We start from the raw sequence: 22,077 nt of genomic DNA on the forward strand, positions 1-22,077 counted from the left end.
CTTCTCTCTCCCTCATCCTTATCTATTAGCAAAAGTTCCACTTAATAATTATGTCTACATCAATACCAGTTTTAACCAGAGTTCAAACAAGTGAGGTCTTTTAATGCAGAAACTGATCAAATAATAAATGTGGATTTTTTTTTTTTTAGATCAGCTTTTAATAAATAAACAATTATGTTAGGGTAATCTGTAATTGATGGTGTTTTGGCATTGAATTCTCCAGAAATTTAGATGATACCACTAGAGATGGACCGATCCGATATTACGTATCGGTATCGGTCCGATACTGACCTAAATTACTGGATCGGATATCGGAGAAAAATAAAAAATGTAATCCGATCCATTAAATATCACGAAAGCACCTCACAAAACTTGCAACACGCCGTAACTCACCTCAGAACGTTAGCAGTCGGAGCAGTATGCATCACGTGATAGAGCAGCTGTGGCATGCCGGACCTGTCGGTGGTCTGGATAGCATGTGGAGCTTCGCTAGCAACCTGGCATTTCATCTCCGACAAAGTTATCCCCGAGAGAAGTAAAGCAAGTGTGTAAGTCCATCTCTGAATGTTTGTAAAGCATTCCCACGTTAAGCTTAACAAGCGACTGCCTCTCGCTCTCCGGCTGCTACTTCAATCATGAAACTGCTTAAATGATCAGCTGATCGGCTTTTCTGTCGCGAGTCCGTGTCTCTTGTTTGTTTTTGGCCCACTTTGCACCAGAAAGAGGAAACCAGCGGCTGAACAACAGCAGCACGTTTAAGCTTGATCAGCTGTTGTTAGAATGTATTTAATATTACTTTCTACTCCAGGATCTTTTTCTACGTAGCTGACACTGGTAACTGTGCAGGGGCGGATCTAGCAAAGTTTAGCCAGGGGGGCCGATAGGGCATGAACAGGGAAAAGGGGGCACAAAGACATACTTTTCTTTCTTATTCTCATTTAAAATGTCGAGCTTTTAATAAATAATTATCTGACACCCAAAGTTTTAATTTGATGTAAAATGAATAGAAGTCAATTACTGTATATAGTGACTATTAAGTCTAATATACCCTAGTAAGCTATAGTACTTTTTACTTTGGGAAGGTACCATCTGTGCAGTCTGCAATTTTGTTGAAGAAAGATGTTGAATCTATTTAATATTTCTTGAAAAATAATTGATTTCTGTGCATTTTTTTTCACACTGCATCAAATTAAGGTTGATTACGTCGATTAAGCATCATGAGGTGGAGCGTGAGGGGTGGTTCCCTATTTTTTATTTATTTCTTTTTGTTGTTGCTGGGAGTTGGAACCCTATTAGTTAGGTTGCTTAATATTTACGCTAAGTACTCTTTAAAATACCAGAATAGGGAGGATGGTGTAGGTCTAAGTTTATTAGATTGATCAGTATTGCTGAACTATGAAATATTTTTTTTGTATACAGGTATAACAGAATAGCTTTAGTGTAGTTGTTGTTTTAAACTTGAGTATGAACTTGCAGACTTGCAAAATGCAGCAAGATATTTTAAAAAACAGTTTTGTTGATTAAAAAACACTATATCGGATTCATATCGGTATCGGCAGATATCCAAATTTATGATATCGGTATCGGTATCGGACATAAAAAAGTGGTATCGTGCCATCTCTAGATACCACCAACTAATTCTGATCCGAGCCACCCAACCACCACAGGCTGGAGATTTTAGAGAATTAGAGATGTTAAAGATGCTCTGAGTCCAGTGTTGTCGCTGGTCTGACTAATTCTTAAAGCAATAAATATCACCGATTAAAAGTCTGATCGGAACATCTTTACAGCAGATAAGCTTTAATTCCTGCAGCACCAACCTGTAATAGAAGAACAAGCGACATAATGACACAATGTTCCTGTGAGAGAACTGATGATGAAAGTGCCACAAAGAGAGGACTAATTATCCAGATAGAAGGGAAAATTAAACAGGCCGACACATTTACAACACAAAACAGTGAAATATCACAATCAACCTAGCAGATCTTGCTTCCTGTTTTTGGAACAGGAAGCAGATTGTTGTATTCTTTCTGGGTGAATACTCAATCTGAAAAAGGTTTTGGTAGCGCTGTGGCGTAAAATGTTACATTTTTGGGAGTCCAGAACAATTAAATAAAAAATATTGGCTGTAATAGTTACACCTGCTATTACTGTACCAAGATATGTCTACCATTTGAGAGCATCACAACATTTCTGGTGCACATGGGAACAGTACCATGTAGGACATAGCTTTCAAACGCTGTTTATCTACTTTAATTTTTTTTTTTTTTTTTTTTAGGCCTGCCATTTCTTTTTTTCTGCTCTTCTTTTTTTCTGTACACATTTCACACTATATCGAGATATGGCAAGTTTGTGGCTAATAGCTCTCTGGACATTACTTTGTTGGTAAAAAAAAAGAAAAAGAAAAAAAATATATATATATATTAGATATATAATTGCCTTTCGGAATATGTTACCTTTTGCATTTCTCAAAGATTCAACAAAAAACTGCTAAAATTATGCATTTTACCAGGCTGCTAGTAACAAAGAGGCTAGAAATGAGTTTAAAATTGTTTCTTTACTAAATTGTTTGATATGTGCAGAAACATCACTGGTTCATCCTCTGAGCTAGATAGCTGAGTTTTAAATGGCTTAACAAATAAAAATACATTTCTGTAAAATTGGTCAGAAGCTGGGCGGCTGTAGCTCAGGAGGTAAAGCAGGTCCTCTACTAGTCAGATGGTTGGTGGTTTAACCCCATCTGCTCCAGTCTAAATACTAACCCTAGTGCTATATTAGAACCAGTCGGTTTACTATAAAAGGCCTGGATTGAAAATGAGTGAAAATGCAGCAAATGTCCAAAGAAAAACTTTGAATGTTGGATGGATGACTTTGCACAGTACTGCATGTCAATCACACTGCATGTGTGAGCTGTTCTTTTGATATTCAGTATCTTTGATCTCTTAATAGACATTTTTTTCAAACTGTAAAAGGTTAAGACGTGAACATCCTTAGTTTTAGGTTTTTCATCCCAAACACCCAACTCCTGTTTGCTTTGGAGAAAGAGCAAAGCTTCGTCTCTTTTCAGCTCTGTGTCACAAACAGGGAAATACTCAGCCAGCTGTATTTATATTCCTTGCACATGTACCTTTTGTTTAAGAGCAGGTGACTTGTGTTTACTGCTACACAACCTTTTTACAATCCCATCTTGCAACATCTGTTCACATCATTTCAGGTTGGCTAAACTGAAGCCCTGTCTTTATATCATATATTCTATTCTATCAAATGTATAAAAGTATGCACATCATATTTTAAACTCTACAAGCTAATAGGTGATGAAAATTAAGCATGTAAGATTTAAGAGGTTCAGTGCCCAAGTGGGCCTTACTTGCCTTTCACTGCTGTAGATGCCTGGAAGTCGTCTGTAAGTCACCCCATGTAAATGAATTTCACAGATTCATTAGACCTGGTGAACAATGTTAATCACCAAAGGAAAAAAATCTTTTCATATTCTAGCAACGACCACATCTTCACTTCATACTTGGATGCTTGAGAAAGCAGAAAAGTAGCACAGTTAGATTTAAGACATTAAAAATGCTTGGAAACACTTTTAAAAGCCCCTGAATCTAGATTGCAAGATGTTGATGGCAGCTTTAATTTAGTTATCTGATTAGGCTCTGGGGAAAGCTCTAATAAGTTGAAATTGCAGCGGGTATGGCTAGAGGCACTGAGTATGACTTTGTGTCGCCACACACCAAAGTGTTTCTCTGCTGTAAAGGCCTTCCATTTATTTGTCATATATCTAATTCAAGACTGCAGAATATGCACTTTTCTGCCATTCTTTCCCTCCTATTTCTTGTTTATGAGGTTTCTTTCATTAGAGTGGCTTTTTAATTACTGTTCCCTCGCTCTTTATGGCCTTGTTTTTTTCTTCTGTTTTTTATCAAAGTACTTCTTTGATAGTTTTATAAGTTGCACCACTGAATGTGTGGTAAGCAGATTAATAGGAGAGTAATGTCATTAAAATGGTAATGTGTAGACTTGGGCGAGATGCTGAAAACAATAATACTCCATTTGATTAATGACACTCCAAAGCATGAGCATGCACAATAAATGTAAACGCACACAAACAAACAAACACACACACACACACACACACACACACACACACTCCAGTGATTTGATTTTTCCTCAAACAAACTTTTTTCCATTTTAAAATTTTCATGTTTGATGCTTATGTTTCATTTTTCATTTCAGATTCATTTATATGGCATATCCCTTTTAGGCAAAGCACTTTTCATCTTGCTTTTTATTCCCACACACTCTCATGGATGTCACTAAACTAGCATGAATGGCACTTGGCTAACCATGCAATTTGTGTTTCAGCATCTTGCCTAAGGACACTTCGATATGTGGGTAGGAGGAGACAGGGATAAAACCACCAACTATGTGATTAATGGACAACATTCCCTAATGTGTGAGACTATATTTATTTTTGAATATTTTCAAATTCTAGGTTTACTTTAGCAAGTAAATAAACACATTTGAATCTCACTTTCATTTAATTTTACTACTATAAAGGAGGGGAAGCCAACCTGTCTCAGTTACCACTGGTTTGTGGAAAATTTCTCTTCTCCAACTCATAAAACCCAAAGTGACATATGTGAAAAAGAGAAAAAGGTCAAATAAAAATAAGACAAACTACAAAGAAGACAACTTAAAAAGAATCAGTAGCCATCCATCATTGCTGTTGTTTCACCAGATCATTTTTATAGACACGTAAAAGCACACAACAGGGGTTATTGCTCTAAAATAGTATGAAATTTCTATTTAAGTTTTAGTAAATGTGTGGGGAAAATATCTCTTACCGTGTTTCTCTAATCTGAAAATGCATTTTATTTTTATTTTTGCCGGTGATGCTGCCTTAACAGTAAGAATTGTTTTGGATTTAAAGTATCTGAAGTAAGATTTGTAGTTCTGAAAAGTCAGGGCACTAGCAGTGCACTGCAGTGGTGAGTCCTATGGGACGGGGAGCATGAATGTTAACGTTTTTATTGTATAATCTTGCTTTTGGTTCAGTGTTTTTCTTTCTGGTCAGGGATCGAATGAAGACACAGTAGGGTACTGATAAAAGAATGACTGCATCTAAATTTGTGTCCAGCGTGTTCGGATCTTTATATAAACACACAGTTTCTGGTGTCGTTTCTTTGGTACATGAATAAAATGAGTGAAAGGTAAATTGAGAAATACTCTAGGAGATATTTGTTATGCACCAGATAATTAGGACTTAAATTACAACGTATTTAAAGCTCCTAGGGGAAAGAAATATATGCCTTGTTTTCTAAACATTAATGGTTAGGTGATTATGTTTAAACCACACATATAAACAGTGGAGTCGAGTTTTTAAATTATAATGTAAGGGTTTTAAAATACTTGTTCATCAGGCAGCATTAGAGAAAGAAATTGTGCTCAAATCAAATCAAATCAAATCACTTTTTATTGTCACATCACATGTGCAGGCACACTGGCACAGCACATGCGAGTGAAATTCTTGTGTGCGAGCCCCACAAGCAACAGAGATGTGCAAACACAACAACACAAACGAGCAAAATACAAGAATGGCCAACCTGAAACTAATAAATATATGTACAATATATAATAGTGTATGCATTGCACAAGCACACACACACAGGATATAAAACAGCACAATAGTGGTGGAGATGTCATTATAAAATGCTGTTGTGGATGCTTTTCTAATGAAATGTGGAGCTGTCTGTGCAATGTCTATGCAATCCACGGTTTCCAACCAACCAAGGACACAGAGTGAGTGAAATCAAAACAAAGACAGAAAGGGAGTAGAGAATAGGTAGTTCAGAGAGACTGATTATTTTTAAAAGAAATGAAAAGGATTGATTTATAGCATCTTTTGGTTTTCAAAACTAGGGATGTGCAGACATGGTATAAGCCAGTATTTGCCATACTTGCAACTAAGATGGCAGTCATCAGTCTGTTGTGTCCCATCACTCCTTATTTCTGGGATTGAGTGCAAAGACTTTGTATGATTGATTTTCTACTCATGATACGACTTACTGTGTTTCCCTCTTACAACATGGGGAATAAAAGACAAAAATACGTAAGTAATGGCTATTTGCCAAACTGGTATTTTAAACATTGGCGTCACCCCCAAATTTCACAAACAGAGCATCCTATTCAAAGCCTCGCTTGGGCTTTAAAGACCATGATAAATAGGCTAGGTGAAAAATCACATGCATTTTCCAAAAAACTCTCATATATATTGACAACCATAGTAATGCTATTCTCTATGGTTTTTTTACTTGAGCAGTATCCACACTTTCCTGGAAATCTGATTTAGTGACTCTTCTGCAAACCAAACAGATGCCACTTTGGAAGAACTGCATTCAAAGTCATCATGAAGTTTAGCAGCAGGGATTGTTTTACTTGTGCTACACACCCTGGCCTCCACTTCATTTCTTACCTGGCTCCAACATATAGGGCATGTTACTTGCCGTCTGTAGCTATTGTTAAAAAAAGAAGAAGAAGAAAATTCCATGAAATGTCCATAAAAGCCGCCAATTTAATATACAATGCTGGTTCCTACAAACGGGGTTATCCAGTACCAGCAACCTGCGTATGTGCATCTGTGGGCGTTTATTGGTGCAAATAGGAAACAGCTGGCAAATAATCAAATAATGACCAACAGTGACAGATAAAGGGAATTTAGGGTTTCTCCCAGTCTTCCAGCATCGAAACAATTCTGCACAGCTATGCCTGCTCAAAATGGCTCTGTGGGAATAAATCTAGCTCCTGGGCTACTGCACTAGATACAGGACAACACCATGTGAGCACAGCCCACACACACTCTAATATGTCTGCTTCGCTGTGTTTTTCTAAAAAATATAAGCGAGTATGCATTGGATCATTTAATTCAATCCATTATTACAATACACAGGGTATACAAACACAAGTCACAAAGTAAAAACAAAAAACTAATTCTCAAACGGACTGTACATTTTTTTTATGGATTTTAAACAGAGACCTCAGGGTGCCTGGAAGAGGGGGTTGATGCTTTACAGCCAGGACAGCATGACTGGGAGGTAGTCTCTCATCACTTAACAGGCCTGGGCCCTTACAGACAGCACTCCGTTCGTCAGCCTGTCAGAGGTCCAAAGCTGACCCTGCAGAACCCCTTTGGCTCTGGCTAACAGCGCGCCAAGAGGCTGAGGAAAACGGCAAATCCAGAGCCTCAAAGAGGCTTCTGTCTCTGTCGTTACTGGTTAATATCTAACCATTCACCAGTAAATTTCACATAAGGAAGCACTTAAGAGGACACTCACACATGAGGCAGTCACAAAGAAGAGAAAAGATCCTTTCAAATACATTAAGTATTTGCGGGTATTATTTATCTATACATCTTGTTTGACAGTGCGCTTTCACTGATTGGTGATATAGGCACATAAACAAACATAAACACAGACATAACACAAATCCTGTGCGCTGGCGTTCGGTTACTTTGCACTATACTGTGCCGTAGGCTTGGAGTCATGCTACATTTGAGGCACAACAAAAATAGAATGTGACTAAAAGAAAGCCAAACAATATCAGCCTCCAAACCACAACTGTTCCCGTAGCAAGGGAGAATGACATGTCTGAGCACTTGCATACATGCACGCGCACGCACACACGCACACACACAAATACTGCTCTGTAAGAACAAAGGACAGGAGGGTGAAAAGAGTGCGATGCCACATCAGCAAATACACCCCAGCATGCCAAAAATGTTACACGTGACCTTGGTCAAAGGTGTGCACCTGTAGGCGTGTGAGATCCACGCTGATTACATCTGACCTGCATGTGGCTGAGACACTGACATGGGTTGAGATCAGAAAGACACCAGCAGCTGAGAGCAAGAATTATATGTGTTCGGTGAGTAATATGTATATAAGTATAATTCACAAGTGTTTTTTAATTGTTGTGTTTTTTGAAATATCCCAGCAGCAACAGTAAGCTAAAAGAAAATGTGTATATATGAGAATTTCTTTTAAAGTGGGTTATCGAAATGTTAAAAAGGAAAGCTATTTCTAGCATCTGCATAATGCATATGAAAATGCCATTAAATAAAAGGGTATACATTAATTCAGTTATAAATTCTGTTATGGTTATAAAAATATATGTATATGTCTGAATCAGATGTTGGCAGCACATGCCTCTGCTGATGACTATTCTCTGCTGCACTGGCAGAAGTAAATCTATTAAAAACCAAACACTGTACAGCTTTCAAAAGCTTTGGCCAAGGCACCCTAGACTAAAACAGATGTGATTTAAAGACAAATACAAAATGCTGAAAATCAGTCTGACAATCTGATCAGCACAGACCGGACTATTGTATCCACAGAATCTTCACAACACTGATTTCGAACTGGGCAAAGTGATCGCTTGCGGTATGTTAAAAGTTGTCACGGTTTCATCTTTACTAACAAAGTCACGGTTTCCTTGGATTGATTCGTCAATTGTGAAAGAAGCTCGCGGCAACCACTTCACAACCTGCTACAAATGTATGATGCATAGCAATGTGGGAGCGGGTGGTTGGATAAGGAGCAAGGGGCTAAGGGACGATGTGGGTGTGAACTGCAGAAGCAAGTTTCTAATCAATCCAGGGATGTATGTTATCTTCCATTGTTTTCCCTGGAGGGGTTCTAGTAAGCTGTGTACTGTAGGAGCAAAAGACCACTTATGGCCACTCTATAATAGCGGGGTTTATGTGAGGCTGAAAAGTAGATGAAGCCCAGGGCACGCACACATACACACACACACAATAAGAGGGGCCCCTCGTTACTCATGCATGACCAGTCCATAATGCACTTCTGCGCTTTCACTCACCGTTGGCAGGACAACAGAATTACTGAGAAAAAGGATTTGGGAAGGCAGAATTTGCCAAGACTGTGGGAACAGCCAGATTCCTTCTTATACCACAAAAGATGGAGGACGAGCTGCTCGACTCTCTCATTCTCTGATACAAACTTTCAGAGCAATGAAAGTATTATCCTTGTATCACCTTCTTTTCCTGAGCCCGGTGCAGCAGTGAAAGTACTTTTCCGCTTGGATTGCATGCAAAACATTTGCACATAAAAAGGTTGGTTAAATGGAAATTACACAAGTAAAACATGGAAGTGTGTCTGGGAAACAGAAAATGATGCAAAATGATTGCACCTGCAAGTCATATAGTTTTAGCTATGTGTAAATACGTGCGTGCGTGTGTGTGTGTGTGTGTGTGTGTGTGTGTGTGTGTGTGTGTGTGTGTGTGTGTGTGTGTGTGTGTGTGTGTGTGTCTATGCGTGCCAAGTTTTCAGCTCTGGCTGAGCATTGATCGGTCTATCTCCCTACAAAGCAGATGTGAGCAGACAACTAATGGAAGAGCTAGCCTCAATTAGCCCACTGACTGATGGGAAATGTGATTTCATTTAGTTGTCACTACAGAGACTGTAAACAAGTCATGTTGCCCTGCTAGGAGACATGGCAAAAGGAAGCAGACGTACACAGTGAGACAGACAGGAAGAGGGGTTACGTTAGAAAGATGAAGAATCCCTTTTCGTTTCTTGATAGCTGTGACTACATCAGTGTGTGTGTTAAAAATCTGACGCAGTGTCACCACTTTAAATACAACTTTTCATTCAATGGCCATTACATAAAACGTCCAGATAAACTGATCGAGAGCTTTAGACATTTAAAACTGAGATTTTAAAAAGGGCAATTTTCTCGCCTGATTATGATTTCAGACTTTTTTTCCCTGTGTGACATTTACTGTGGCCTTTACTAATTTGTGCCACGTTTGATTTTCTTTCTGACATATATACAAACAAAAATATGTTTTCTCCAATGCTAAACTTTTAAAAAAAAATGTGTTTTTCATAATAACAAAATTTAAAAAAGAAGTTATTAAACGTCAGAATTTCCAGGTGTCAGCTTAGCTTCCGGTATGAGCTGATGATTACATGCCACAATATGCTTTCCTGTCTGGTCTCCACTTTCCTATGTAATAAATACAAATAATGATAATAATAATAATAATGGAAAAAAAAATGAGTTGCCGTACACCCACCTGTGTTTACCTGACATATTTTACCTTACTAAAAAAAGCAGGCACAGCAGATTTATATAAAAATCGTTATCAATTCACCAGTTAACAAGACATCAGCAATCTTCTCTTTTCTCATCTCCATAATTATTCTACTAACTGATTTGAAGCTTTGCTTATACTGAGGCTGCTGGCTTGTGGCTAGCTCCGAGTTATGGGTAGCTGTACCTTTAACCACTTTTCCTTTTCCTTTGTTAGCTTGTTTAAGAAGTCTGTGTTCAGCTGGGTGAGGGTGATTTAAATGTCTGAAAAGGTTTATTGTTGCAGGAATGTTCATTGTGGTCGGCGGTTTACTTTGGTGAACTTTGTGTCTTCACTCACAGTGAGGAGCTGCAATGCTAATGACATGTTAGAATGTCATGTCATGTCTATGAGTGTGCATGTTGCACATGAATGGACAGGCTCCTAATTTGATATATGGGTCACTGACCTGTCGGTCACCAGTCCCGGCCACGGTCACTGAAAATTGGCTAATAGACTACTTGCACTAGGGCATGTGACGTATTTCCGTTTCCAAATAGTACCGCTTGTGCGTTTCCGGTACGTTTGCTTATCTATCGGTAGCTATGCTAATGTCGCTTCAGAATGAGTATAAAAAGGAAAGTATTTAAAACAGAACATTTTCAAAAACAGGAGAAGAAATACTCCGAGCATTGCTGTGTCCCACTTTGTTCAGCTTCAGCCAAATTTAACGGCATACTAAGTTTTCATGCCTTTCCGACCCATTCCGACTTGAGAAGACAATGGCTGGTAAACATACGCCGGTGTTCCAAAAAGTGATTGTCTGCCAAAAACTGATTTCCAATGTTTCTGTGTATTTTTTATGTGTAATATCTTTACGTATGTTCGTAAATAGACTTCGGTGAACAGGGTTTACAAAGGGGTTATATAGAGAATTAAAACAATATCTGTTTTTCAAGTATCTTTACAACTCTCTGCTATTGTACTTACATTATAACCAATCCGGTCCTTTATCCCCACTTAAAATATTTTTACGGAAATATTGTAATATTTGCTGCCATTTCTGCTGTCCTCTTGGCCAACTTACTCTTACAAAAGACATTTTTAATGTTAATGAGATTTTTTTTTAACTGGATAAATAAAGGTTATATAAAAGTCGCTGCCAAAAACTGATTGCGGCTTCTACCTTGTTACACGAATGTTGTTTGTGGCTCAAGATGACTTTATGTCATCCATGAGGGATGCATTTGACATATGTTTCACATATTATAGCCCAACAAGTTACTTATAGCATTTTAAATACGAGCAATCAGTTTTTGGCAAATACCGGAAATCAGTTTTTGGCAGACAATCACTTTTTGGCACAACACCGGGATCATTTCACGATCACCTCTCACACCAGGGTCTGCTGCAGACACTTTGCCAGTGATCAACTCATAGAGCCAACAACCCTCGATGGTCGAAGGAGGCTTATTAAAGGTGCTGTACCAACACTTTTTGAGTGGAATGGCTATAAAGTTGAACCACCGCGGCGTAGTGTTTGGGAGAGAACGGAGCGACGCCCTGAACTAGTTCCTCCTGACGATCAAGAAGAGCAAAGTCTTACAAGAGATCATGACTACTGCTCAGTCCCTGAGCCGTCTGCATTGGACATATCTGCATCAGCTGCAGAAGACCTGTCCAAAGACGTGGAGACTCTGAGGAAGGAAATACAGGAGTTACGTGTCCAGCGAGAATTTGGGTTACAGCGTTTTGCTGGCTCCAACACTGACATCCGATTCTATACCAGGTACACCTAAGTTCTATTCAAGCTAACTGTTTAAAATATACCAAGGTCACCATCAGTTAAATTTCTAAAGTTTTTCCAGTCTTAATGAAAACAAAATAGATATTTACTTTTTCTCTGCTGATTGTATGTTTTATGTAGATGCTTTAGTATTTAAACGATATCCTAATGCTACAGGTAAAATACAACACCAAATACTCTTAATCAGACTATTTTATACAGCATACCATTAGCATATTTGTCACAGTTCACATTATTTTTATGTCAGTGTGTAATGTTAATTAATGATTGACACGATGTATGGCTCTCTCGTGAATAGATTTCCAAGCTATGATCATTTGATGGCATTCTGGGTTTTGATTGAGCCTTGCATCTATAAAATGATCCGGGTTTCAAGAGCCAAGTCAGCTGCCAATCGGAACGAAGAAGTGTTGACACCTGCACGCACATCAACAGTAGGTTATGGGTTTGTTGGTAGTTAGAACTAGAGGTGTAATGTTATTGTATTTATGTACAATAACATTACATTATGTACAGTAGCATACATACACAGGTGTATGTATGCTAGACTCAGTATCCTTTACATACATACACCTGTGCACTACAGCACCTCATTGTTTACCCCATGGTACAGTATGGTATGCCTAACCATTACAAAACATTTAGCCAAGAAAAGAATAATTTTACTAGTTCATAGCTTAAGGAGTAACATTTTCCCTTTTGTTTTCACCTTCCAGAGGCAGCTGCTACAGCCAATTGACGAGTTTTTTCTTTTCCTGGTTTTCCTGTCAGTTGGTTTGAAGGAGAGGGACCTGGCACACCGATTTAACATACACCAGTCCACAGTGAGCCGCATTATTGCAACATGGACAAATTTTCTTGCCACTGCACTGGGGTCTCAGTGCATCTGGCTTACACGTGAAGAAGTGCAAGCTTACCTCCCTGAGGAATTCAAAGATTTCTCAGACACCCAGATGATCCTTGACTGTACAGAGCTGAGGTGTCAGACACCATCCTCACAACTTCTCCAAAGTGAAATGTACTCTTCGTACAAATCCCACTGTACGATGAAAGCCCTGGTTGGCATAGCTCCACATGGTCCAGTGACATTCATCTCTAATCTGTATGCTGGTTCGGTTAGTGACAAGGAACTATTCAAACAATCAGGCATTGCTGAGAAGTTGACTGAAGACATGGCAGTGATGGTAGATAAGGGCTTCCTAATCACTGATTGTTGTAAATGCAAAGTGTACTGCCCACCTTTTCTATCTAAGCAGAAGCAGATGCCAGCATACCAGGTTAAGGAGACGCAGGCCATAGCCAGACTCAGGGTACATGTGGAGCGAGTCATTAGGAGGATCAAACAGAACAAACTTTTTGATAGCATCATTACCATGTCACATGTTTATAATATCAACCAACAAACACTCGTAGATTACTTAATTTAATAGACTACTCATACGATAAAAACATCGAAGCCATAATATTATCTCTAGATGCAGAAAAAGCATTTGACAGAGTTAATTGGAAATTTTTATTCGCAACTTTACACAAATTTGGTTTTGGAAACTCTTTCATAAACTGGATAAGAATATTATACAATTCCCCAACGGCTCGTATCAGAACAAATGACCAGACATCCTCCAGCTTCTGTCTCCTGAGGGGCACCAGACAGGGATGCCCACTCTCCCCCTCACTTTTTGCAATTTTTATCGAACCTCTAGCAGCAGCATTTAGACAGGCTACAACAATTAAGGGCATAAAATGTAAGAACATAGAACATAAAATCAGTCTCTATGCGGATGATGTGTTGCTTTTTCTGCAAAACACACAAACCAACCTCTCTGAGGTAATTACTTTAATAAACTGGTTTTCAAGAGTTTCAGATTATTCAATTAACTGGCCAAAATCTACAGTTCTCCCCATTAACTGCTCCTTCCATAATTCTTCCTCTGCCCCACTGCAATCCGGAAATATTAAATATTTAGGTATTAATATCTCTCCTAAGCTTTCAGACTTAACTAAACTAAACCACATCCCACTTCTAAAGAAAGTAGAAGGCGATCTGACTAGATGGAAATCTTTACCCATATCACTCATGGGAAGGGTCGCCACTATAAAAATGATGATCTTGCCAAAAATAAATTACTTATTTTTGATGATCCCTAACAAACCATCACAAGATTGGTTCAGATCTCTGGATTCATATATTTCCAAATTCCTTTGGAAAGATAAACCCCCGCGTATTAGCTTAAAAACGCTACAAAGAACCAAGGATAGAGGAGGATTAGATCTGCCTAATTTTCACCAATACTTCTTAGCCAACAGGCTTCAGTTCATCTCAGAATGGTTAAAACATACCTTCTTAGTTGAGCCCTGGCTAGATGTTGAACAGGCACTATGCAAGGATCTAGAGATTTCAGACCTACCATTTATTAGCTCAAACATCAAAAGACATGAATGCTTTAAAAGTATCAACATCAGCTTTTCTCTAACAGCATGGTGGGAGTTTCTAAAAATAACGGAGTCTTCATTAATCCCATGCAAACGTACACCTATCTGGAATAACCCTGACATATTACAAAACAATAATATGATTAATTTCCCAGAATGGAGTTGTAAAGGAATTAAATACTTAGAACATATATTAGAGGGAACAGAATTTATTCCATTTGACAGACTAGTTGAACAATATGGGATCAACAAGACAAGGTTTTTAGAATATCAACAAATTAAATCCATAGTAAAAAAGAAATTTAACCTCAGTCAAGTTGAATTACAAACACCACTAAGTGCGGCACATTTTCTTACTCTTAAATCCCCCAAATTATTATCTAAAATATACAGAACACTTTCTAAATTAGATGAATCAATATCCCTTCCTACTGCAAAGTGGGAAGCAGATTTATCAGTCAACCTAGACCAAAACTTCTGGTCTCAGATTTGCTTAAAAACTTTTAAATTAATTAAAAATCCCAGTCTGCAATTAATACAATACAAAATACTTCATAGAGTGCACTATACAGGTCATCGGATGTTCAAGATGGGCTTTACATCTTCCAACAACTGCTCACACTGTCAAGGCAATACACCAGACAATTACATCCACGCTCTTTGGTTCTGTCCACCAGTGCAAAAGTTTTGGCGCGAGATATGTGAAGACTTATCAAAATGTCTGAAATGTAACATTCCAACCTCCCCCTTAGTGTGTTTGTTGGGCAGCTTAGATAATGTCACTTCAGAAAAGAATATAGCCCATATGATCTTCACTGCCCTATGCATAGCCAAGAAAACAGTCCTCATGAACTGGAAAAATAAAAGTAATCTTAATTCTAACCAATATAGAAATTATCTATTAGATTACATTAGTCTTGACACAGCCTCTGCCACCACATTAGATCAATTGCTCTGGGCCCCTTTTATCAGCTCCATCACCTAGTGGGGGTGGGGGGTCATAGTTTGGTCCCGCCTTCACTGTTGTGATTGGTGAGGGGGTAGGGACAGGCTTAGGGCGTCGGGGGGTTCCCCGGAGGCATCTTCCTTGGGGGGCTCAACCCGGGGTAGCGGTCACGTCCGGTTGAGGGCTCTGTTGGCTCTCAGGTGACTGTTTCCTCGCGGCTGCGTGCAGCGGGGCTAGGGGAGGGTCTGTGCTGACGGACGTGGGTTACTGACCTGGCAACCTGGCTGCCCCTGGGTGGGTCCGGGATGGGCGTGAGGTTTTGGGGGCGCTCCGTCTCTGGGCTGGGGCCCGGGCCGGGCCTCGGGGGCTCGGGTCCTGGTTGGTGTGTTGCCGGGGTTGTGGGCGGGTGGGTGCATGGGGGCCCGGCCCTGGAGCAGGGTGCCGCCGGTGCATCGAGCCGCCTGGGGGGCTCTTCAACTGGTGGGGGGGATGGTCACATCTTGCAGGAGCTTTCTTCTCTCAGGAACTCTCTGCAGGAGGGGGAGATACAGGAGAGGTGGAGGAAGATCTCAGCCTGGGCGTTTACCGTCTTATGTAGTCTGGAAGATGTGTGGTTGGTGGGGTGGGTGCAGTTTTCTCTGTGGTGGGGTTGGGTGGACTGTCCAGGGCTCTGTGGAGCCGGGGGGCGCTACTGCACTGGGCCCCGGTCTGATGGGCCTGGGCCCCCCTTCCCTGGCGGGTCGCGGAGGGTGGGAGTGCCTACTGGGGTCAGCGGGGGAGCTGGCCCCAGGGAGGGGTTACCTGCCCCTCCCTTCCTTCCCTCCCCATCTCCAGCTGCCTCCCTCTTCCCGCTCCTCCACAACCACCCACACATGCAGGGCCTTGGAGTGGGGGTATGTCACCAGGGTGCAGAGGAGGCTACCCCCCCCCCCCCCCCCCGTCCCCTTCTGGCTGCCTCTGCCTCAATTTTATCCCACAACTTAGACATTCACATTATTCACACTCTCATTACACATACATATAGGATCTTGGGGGTGGGCACAATCACGGAGTCCAAATCACCATCAGGGTGTATACCTCACCCCTGACGTCGTTGCCCACCTCTCAATTTTAAATACACTTAGTCATTGAGGGTTAGCAGGAGGGACTATGCGCTTACCTGCTGCTCCTTGGCAGGTAGCTCCATGCCCTCCTGGGTTTTAATTGCACCTTAGAACACATATGCATCAACACTACAATGAGCGGGTGGAGGGAGGTTTGGAGTCTTCTCCCACCCCCATTCTCTGCGGCCTGCTGGAGCGGGAGGGCTAGTAGGAGGAGTTGGCCGTCCGACTGCGGTCTGGGGTGTGGGGCCTCCCTGCTGCTGCGGAGTCGGGGTGGTCTGCCTCTCCCCACCGCAGGGAAAAGGGTAACACCACCTGGGTCTGGGTGCAATTCCCCCCTCCAGGGGCAAGGGTACCTAGACCCGGTTTGTAGAGTACGCTTGGGGAGTGTGATTGTGTGTACAGCGTCTCTTTATGTCTGTCTCCACGTTGGTTGAGTGTGGAGTGAGTGCATATGAGAGCATGAGGGTGGGAATGGATGTTTGTATCTGTGTGTGCCTGTATGTCTGTGTCTATATGTCAGGTTGGGTATCAGACGCCACCTCTCTGGGGACACCTCAGGCCCTCCAAGGTTTGGAGGCCTATCTCCACCCACCACCACTTCCCCTGCCGGTGGCGGACTCCCTCAGGTGTCGGTGTGTTGGTGGTTCTTTGTGTCTGGGGGTGGGCGTCCGGGTGCACACCGGCTCACTCCTTGGCGGCCGCTTGTCGGGGCCTGGGGCCTGGGGCTCGCTCGGGCCCCTTTGGAGGTGGGGTGCCCCCGGCCTCTCGGCCTAGGGCTCGGTCACTCAGGCGCAGCTGGGGGCTGGCGGAGCTCACGGGCGCGTCACTGCAACTCCCCCTGACTTCTGCTCCGCGGCTGCTGGGCGAGCCCTCATCTGGGACTCTCCTCAGCTCTTACTGGGACAGTGGCGCGGCTGCCCCTCTGTTGGTCTTCCATGGTCTCTTGTGTTCTGGGGGCCTCTGGATGTCTGGAGTTTTGATCTCCTCCATACCCGCTTCACACCCTGGAGGACGGGGCTGTGGCCCCCCCCCACACTCCCTAGCAGATCATTACATGGAGAAACCTTTGGAATGCAAGCATGCTGATCCACACAGGTATGCACACATGGGTATTCACAGACGCGGACTAAAGCTTTCTTGGCTGCTGCCTCAAAGCACACTGTGCGCTGTCTATCTTGCGTGCTGCACAATATCGTTTATTACTTAGTAAATACTGATATCTATGACTAGCTAGTTTATTGTGATGGTGCTTTGTTTTCTCTATTATTATGTTGCTCTTTGTTGTTTGCTGTCTCCTCTGTTTGTTTTTGTTTGTTTGTTTGTTTGTTTTTTTTCTCCATACAGGTGACCCAGGAGTTGTTTTTTTTTTCTCTCTCTTCCCCCCCCTTCTCACCGTCTCTTCTCCCCTTTGGTTTTCTTTCTTTCTCTCCCCCTCTCTCTCTCATTCATTCCCCCTGTCCTATTTATTAAAAAAAAAAAAAAAAAAAAAATGACAAAGGATGAACTGAAGCTCTGCCATCACGTAATGTCGCATACTGCTGTTTCTGATGTCATTTAAAGGGAAAAAAAAAAATAATAATAATAATAATATCAACCAACTGTTTGCAGTGGCATGTATGCTGTCAAATTACCAGAACACAGCATTAGTTAAAAAATGGGTTAAGTGAGACAAGATGGATTTTTCCCAAGACACCAGTGCCAGTAACTTATGGAAAATGACCTGCAGCTGAGGCCACTACAGTTGCATTTCTTCCTTCTCAGCTGACAATACTTGATTACAGAACTGGTACTTGAGTGCTGATAGTTGAGTTTCAGTTATTGATAATTCAAATTCATTGCAAATGTTTAATGTTAATAATACTGTTTAATTATATTACTATATTACTATTCAGATTCAACAAAACTGTTTATCAAAATTATAAAGTAAATCACTAAATCGTTTTAAAATCATAAGTGACATTGAACTTTTGGAACATCAAAAATACCATTTATCATTTTCTACAGTTCAGTTGTGTTATTGTCTAAATGTATATCAGTATGCTAGGCATGGAGTTTTAAATACTTACCATGTAAATAAGTTCTGCACAAATTCAACGTTTTAATGTGTGTTTTTAAAAATTAAATTGATGCCATTGCTTAAATAACAGTTTATTGATGTCACATAAAGGTAACATGTAACAACAAAAGAATTCATGAAATATATTGAAAATAAAACATCAGTTATTTTGTTCCAGCCAGCCTGAAGGATCTGTTTTTCTTTTTGCTATGTTTTTACTGTTCATTTTTTCAAACACAGGTATCTTGGCATATATATGTAAAAAAAGAAATAGTCTGCCTTTTCTCTGATTGCATTGTGCACATCTGTATCCATGTATATTCTTTGCACTAGGTAGTCCTCTTGTGCCCACACAACAAAGTCACACCACTGCATCCCACTGATGAGCAGTTGTCCTTGCACTTGCCAGTAATATGCGTGGCTCTTTTTTAGTTTAGGGGTACCACATTCCATCTGCACATATTTGCAGTCAATAAAGTTTTGTACATTGGGACATTTGAATTCGACGAAGCCAAACTGGGGGTATTCATTGGGGTCAAAAACAACACCATCAGGAGATGCAGCAAGCAATGGGGTGAATGACCAGACCACAGGGTGAGTAGTTAACATTCATTAGCCTACTATACTCTGCTGCTATTGCAGGCTCCATCTCAGTTCCTCTCCTCATGTCTGCTGTCTGCCTTGTTCCCTTCAATATACGCTCTGCTAGTGACTCGGCCAAGCTCTGGCCTCTGACGTGACACACCTCCCGAAACCTAGAGGCAGTCACTCTGGGCCTGCGGAGCTGATGCCACTCAGACGAAGAGCTTTGCTCACGTGTAGCTTCCTCTATTTTGTGAGCCATTTCCAGAGTTACAGACAAGCTTTTCAGATGCAGAAGCTCTTCTTCTGAGCACACAAACACACAATCTGATGGCAAGATGTCATACCCCTCCAGAGGCAAATGCGGTGTTGGTGGTGCATCGCGGTGTAGTGTGATGTACCGGGTTGTCAAAACCGGCTGCTGATATGACAGAACACTGCCCTCCTGCACCAGCCCAAAGGCACTTTCCACAAGGGGCTTGTCAGGTCTCATGTTCATTGTGGTCACAAGTGGCCTGTCCTCAATATTAAATTTTGCATATGCCTCCGTTATTCTGAACAAGCAGGGATCTGGTAACGGACCCACCATGCCTCTGTAGAAGCCACTCCTAAAGAAAACATCAATGACAATAATGTAAGGAAGAAGGTTGTTATACTGAACAACAACTAAACTAAAAACTAAAAGGTGTAAAACAGTGGTGCATAAGTTAGAGACTGGGATGTATATGTACATGACTGAGTTAGCCGTCTTCAGAAAGTGTAATGTTGTATGTAAATTAATACCTATTCTGACACATGTATGTATGAAAAAAATAGCAACATACATTTGTAACACGTGAAACCAAATTTTACAAATGTAATTACCGTACTCCAGTCTGGGCCATTCTATTTGGTACCGGCTTAGTGAAGATCATGGAGTTGATGGGTCCTGGCTTCACACCCTAACAGAAGACACATTTACTATGGATGGTGTTGCTGTTCATATGTAAACATGGACTAATTCAAAAACTTTAACCTCATTTAAATTACCACTGTCCGTGGCTTGTGCCATTGCTGTTCAGATTCCGTGCAGCTATGCACAGGGGGGACAACCGGCACTCTGAGTTGTGAGTAGTGTGCTGTTTGGAAGAGCAATGCCACTGTGTGATTGCACATAACAGCGCCTGCCACACAGGAGCACTGGCTATGTGTCAGTATCACCGGCGATGAATCCAGAAGCTTAATCTAAGAAGAAAGAACGAAAATTAAAAATGTAACATCTTCATGGAAGAGCTGAACAGGAACATAGTTCAGTGTTATGGTTACGCACCCTCCTGAATGCTTAGTGTTTCCTTCTCTCCCTATTAAAACAACTTAACCATGCTTGATAACTGTAATAACTTAGATTGTGTATATTTGCAGTATTAACTTGTTGTCAAATGTTTCTGATCACCCAAACACACGTTGATTTAACTATCTGACTAGTCAAATTAGGAGTGATAAAGCAGGGAGACAAGGAAAACATTCAAGTTGATGGGCCTTTAGGAATGAACTTAACTAATGCTTAAATGAACTGAACCCCACTGAACGGGGATTAACAACTTTACACAGCTTCCTGCCTACACTTAGTCTGTGTGGTGCCTCACTCTTCCTCATTGACCTGTAGCACAGGGCTCTCACACCGACCTCCCCTGACAACCTGTCTTTATTGGACACTGAATAAAGATACAAGTACCATTAGCATTATTTCTGTATTACTCATTTCAGCATGTCTTAAACATATATATTTTACACTTAGCAAGAGTAGCATTAGGTAGTTAACTACCTCCATAGTTAGCCAACTACCTAACGCCATTATAACAGTGTCTAACTACAAAAGTGACATTAGTTAAGAAAACCTCAACTATAGTTTAGGACGACATAAAACACCGTTTAAGAAAACATGTAATGTAGAGAACTGACATCAAATGAAGGACATAGCGGAGTAACGTAGTGTTTGCATTTGACGTTAGCTAGCGTTTCTTTGTCGGTTAATTTACGTTTTCTTACCTTCGTAGTTGTGTATATATGATGCAGCATATAACTTAAATCCTTTATCTAATTTGCTGGCGGGGGTAGTCATCACTCTGCAAATCCGATGAACATCGGTGATGTTCAATTTTGGGAGCTCTTGTAGGCAGCGAGTGTAGAACGTCGCCATGGTTTAACCGCACCGGAAGCACTGGGGCAGGACTACATAGAACGCGGAAGTGTTAGTGCAAGTAGTCCATTCCAGTCCCTGGCTCATTGGACACTAATTTAAAATGAAGAAATATGTTAGCATGCTCAAAAGCCAATGAATGGGAACTAAACATATAATGCATTTTTTTTGTCACTACAAGGTAGCAGCACATTTGAGTCAATAGTTGCTCAGATGTCATGTTTAATATTATTTTGTTCCTCTACAATTAGCAGCATTCAAATCAAACCATAACCATATCAAAACAAGCAATGACGTGCCCAACTTGCATCATTTTATTGACTAGATAAACAGCTTTCTGTCTTTAAGAAGAATGTGTCATTTCATTTAATGTGGTATAAGATAATCTGAAATGCATTCATGAATTTTCCACACTGTTGGGTGCCTTTTGGTGCTCCAACTATACATTTTGAATTAGATTTCTCAACACCTTCATCTTCTTATCATATTTTAAGTCAAATTCATTAATGCCAATGATATATTTAAAATCTAGGTAGAAGCCAAAATCCAAAAGTTATTTTAGAAAGCTTTAAATACAATTGGTGTTTATAGGCTATATGCATATTGTGCAGTGCAAGACACAAAAATGCCTAGCTGTAAATTATCTAAGCCTTTTGAAATTATCTGAATGCACATAACCTTTAAGCAGCTGAACTGGCCTTGTGCAGATTTAAAGCTCAAGTCTTGCTTTATCCAGGGATAGTCAGATAGAGAACACAAGGGTAAAGGACAAAAAATGAAACCTGGAGAACATAGCTTTGTAGTGTAACAGTTACATCAGTACAGCCTGGGTACATTCTGACAGAAACAGAGCACTGCATGTATACCTCAGAACA

At 40.7% G+C, this 22,077-nt stretch overlaps 3 protein-coding genes across 5 annotated transcripts in view; 1 reads left to right on the forward strand and 2 right to left on the reverse strand.

Annotated features, from left to right (window-relative positions):
- Positions 1-22,077, reverse strand: part of cadm2a (cell adhesion molecule 2a) — a 239,743-nt gene that overhangs the window by 202,662 nt on the left and 15,004 nt on the right. The gene's annotated exons all lie outside the window — the stretch shown is intronic.
- LOC308387432 (uncharacterized protein) lies at positions 10,355-15,087 on the forward strand. Its single transcript, XM_080867469.1, has 3 exons — positions 10,355-11,882; positions 12,199-12,334; positions 12,617-15,087. Exons 1-3 carry the CDS (start codon positions 11,335-11,337, stop codon positions 13,325-13,327), a joined length of 1,395 nt encoding a protein of 464 aa, XP_080723595.1. The 5' UTR covers positions 10,355-11,334; the 3' UTR covers positions 13,328-15,087.
- On the reverse strand, positions 17,994-21,517 carry LOC308387435 (uncharacterized protein). Its single transcript, XM_080867474.1, has 4 exons — positions 21,052-21,517; positions 20,053-20,247; positions 19,888-19,964; positions 17,994-19,631 (listed from the first exon to the last, which is right to left on the reverse strand). Exons 1-4 carry the CDS (start codon positions 21,079-21,081, stop codon positions 18,992-18,994), a joined length of 942 nt encoding a protein of 313 aa, XP_080723600.1. The 5' UTR covers positions 21,082-21,517; the 3' UTR covers positions 17,994-18,991.

The sequence above is a fragment of the Rhamphochromis sp. 'chilingali' genome (assembly GCF_963969265.1).
Source record: "Rhamphochromis sp. 'chilingali' genome assembly, chromosome: 19".
Lineage (NCBI taxonomy): Eukaryota > Metazoa > Chordata > Actinopteri > Cichliformes > Cichlidae > Rhamphochromis > Rhamphochromis sp. 'chilingali'.

Excerpts from the sequence above, each read along its gene's own strand:
- LOC308387435 (XM_080867474.1), bottom strand. The coding sequence starts at position 21,081 with ATGCTGCATCATATATACACAACTACGAAG. Across the intron at positions 19,965-20,052 it reads GGCACAAGCCACGGACAGTG|GGTGTGAAGCCAGGACCCAT; the intron begins GTAATTTAAATG and ends GTCTTCTGTTAG. Across the intron at positions 19,632-19,887 it reads ATGGCCCAGACTGGAGTACG|GAGTGGCTTCTACAGAGGCA; the intron begins GTAATTACATTT and ends TGTTTTCTTTAG.
- LOC308387432 (XM_080867469.1), top strand. The coding sequence starts at position 11,335 with ATGCATTTGACATATGTTTCACATATTATAGCCCAACAAGTTACTTAT. Across the intron at positions 11,883-12,198 it reads GACATCCGATTCTATACCAG|ATTTCCAAGCTATGATCATT; the intron begins GTACACCTAAGT and ends TCTCGTGAATAG. Across the intron at positions 12,335-12,616 it reads CACCTGCACGCACATCAACA|AGGCAGCTGCTACAGCCAAT; the intron begins GTAGGTTATGGG and ends TTCACCTTCCAG.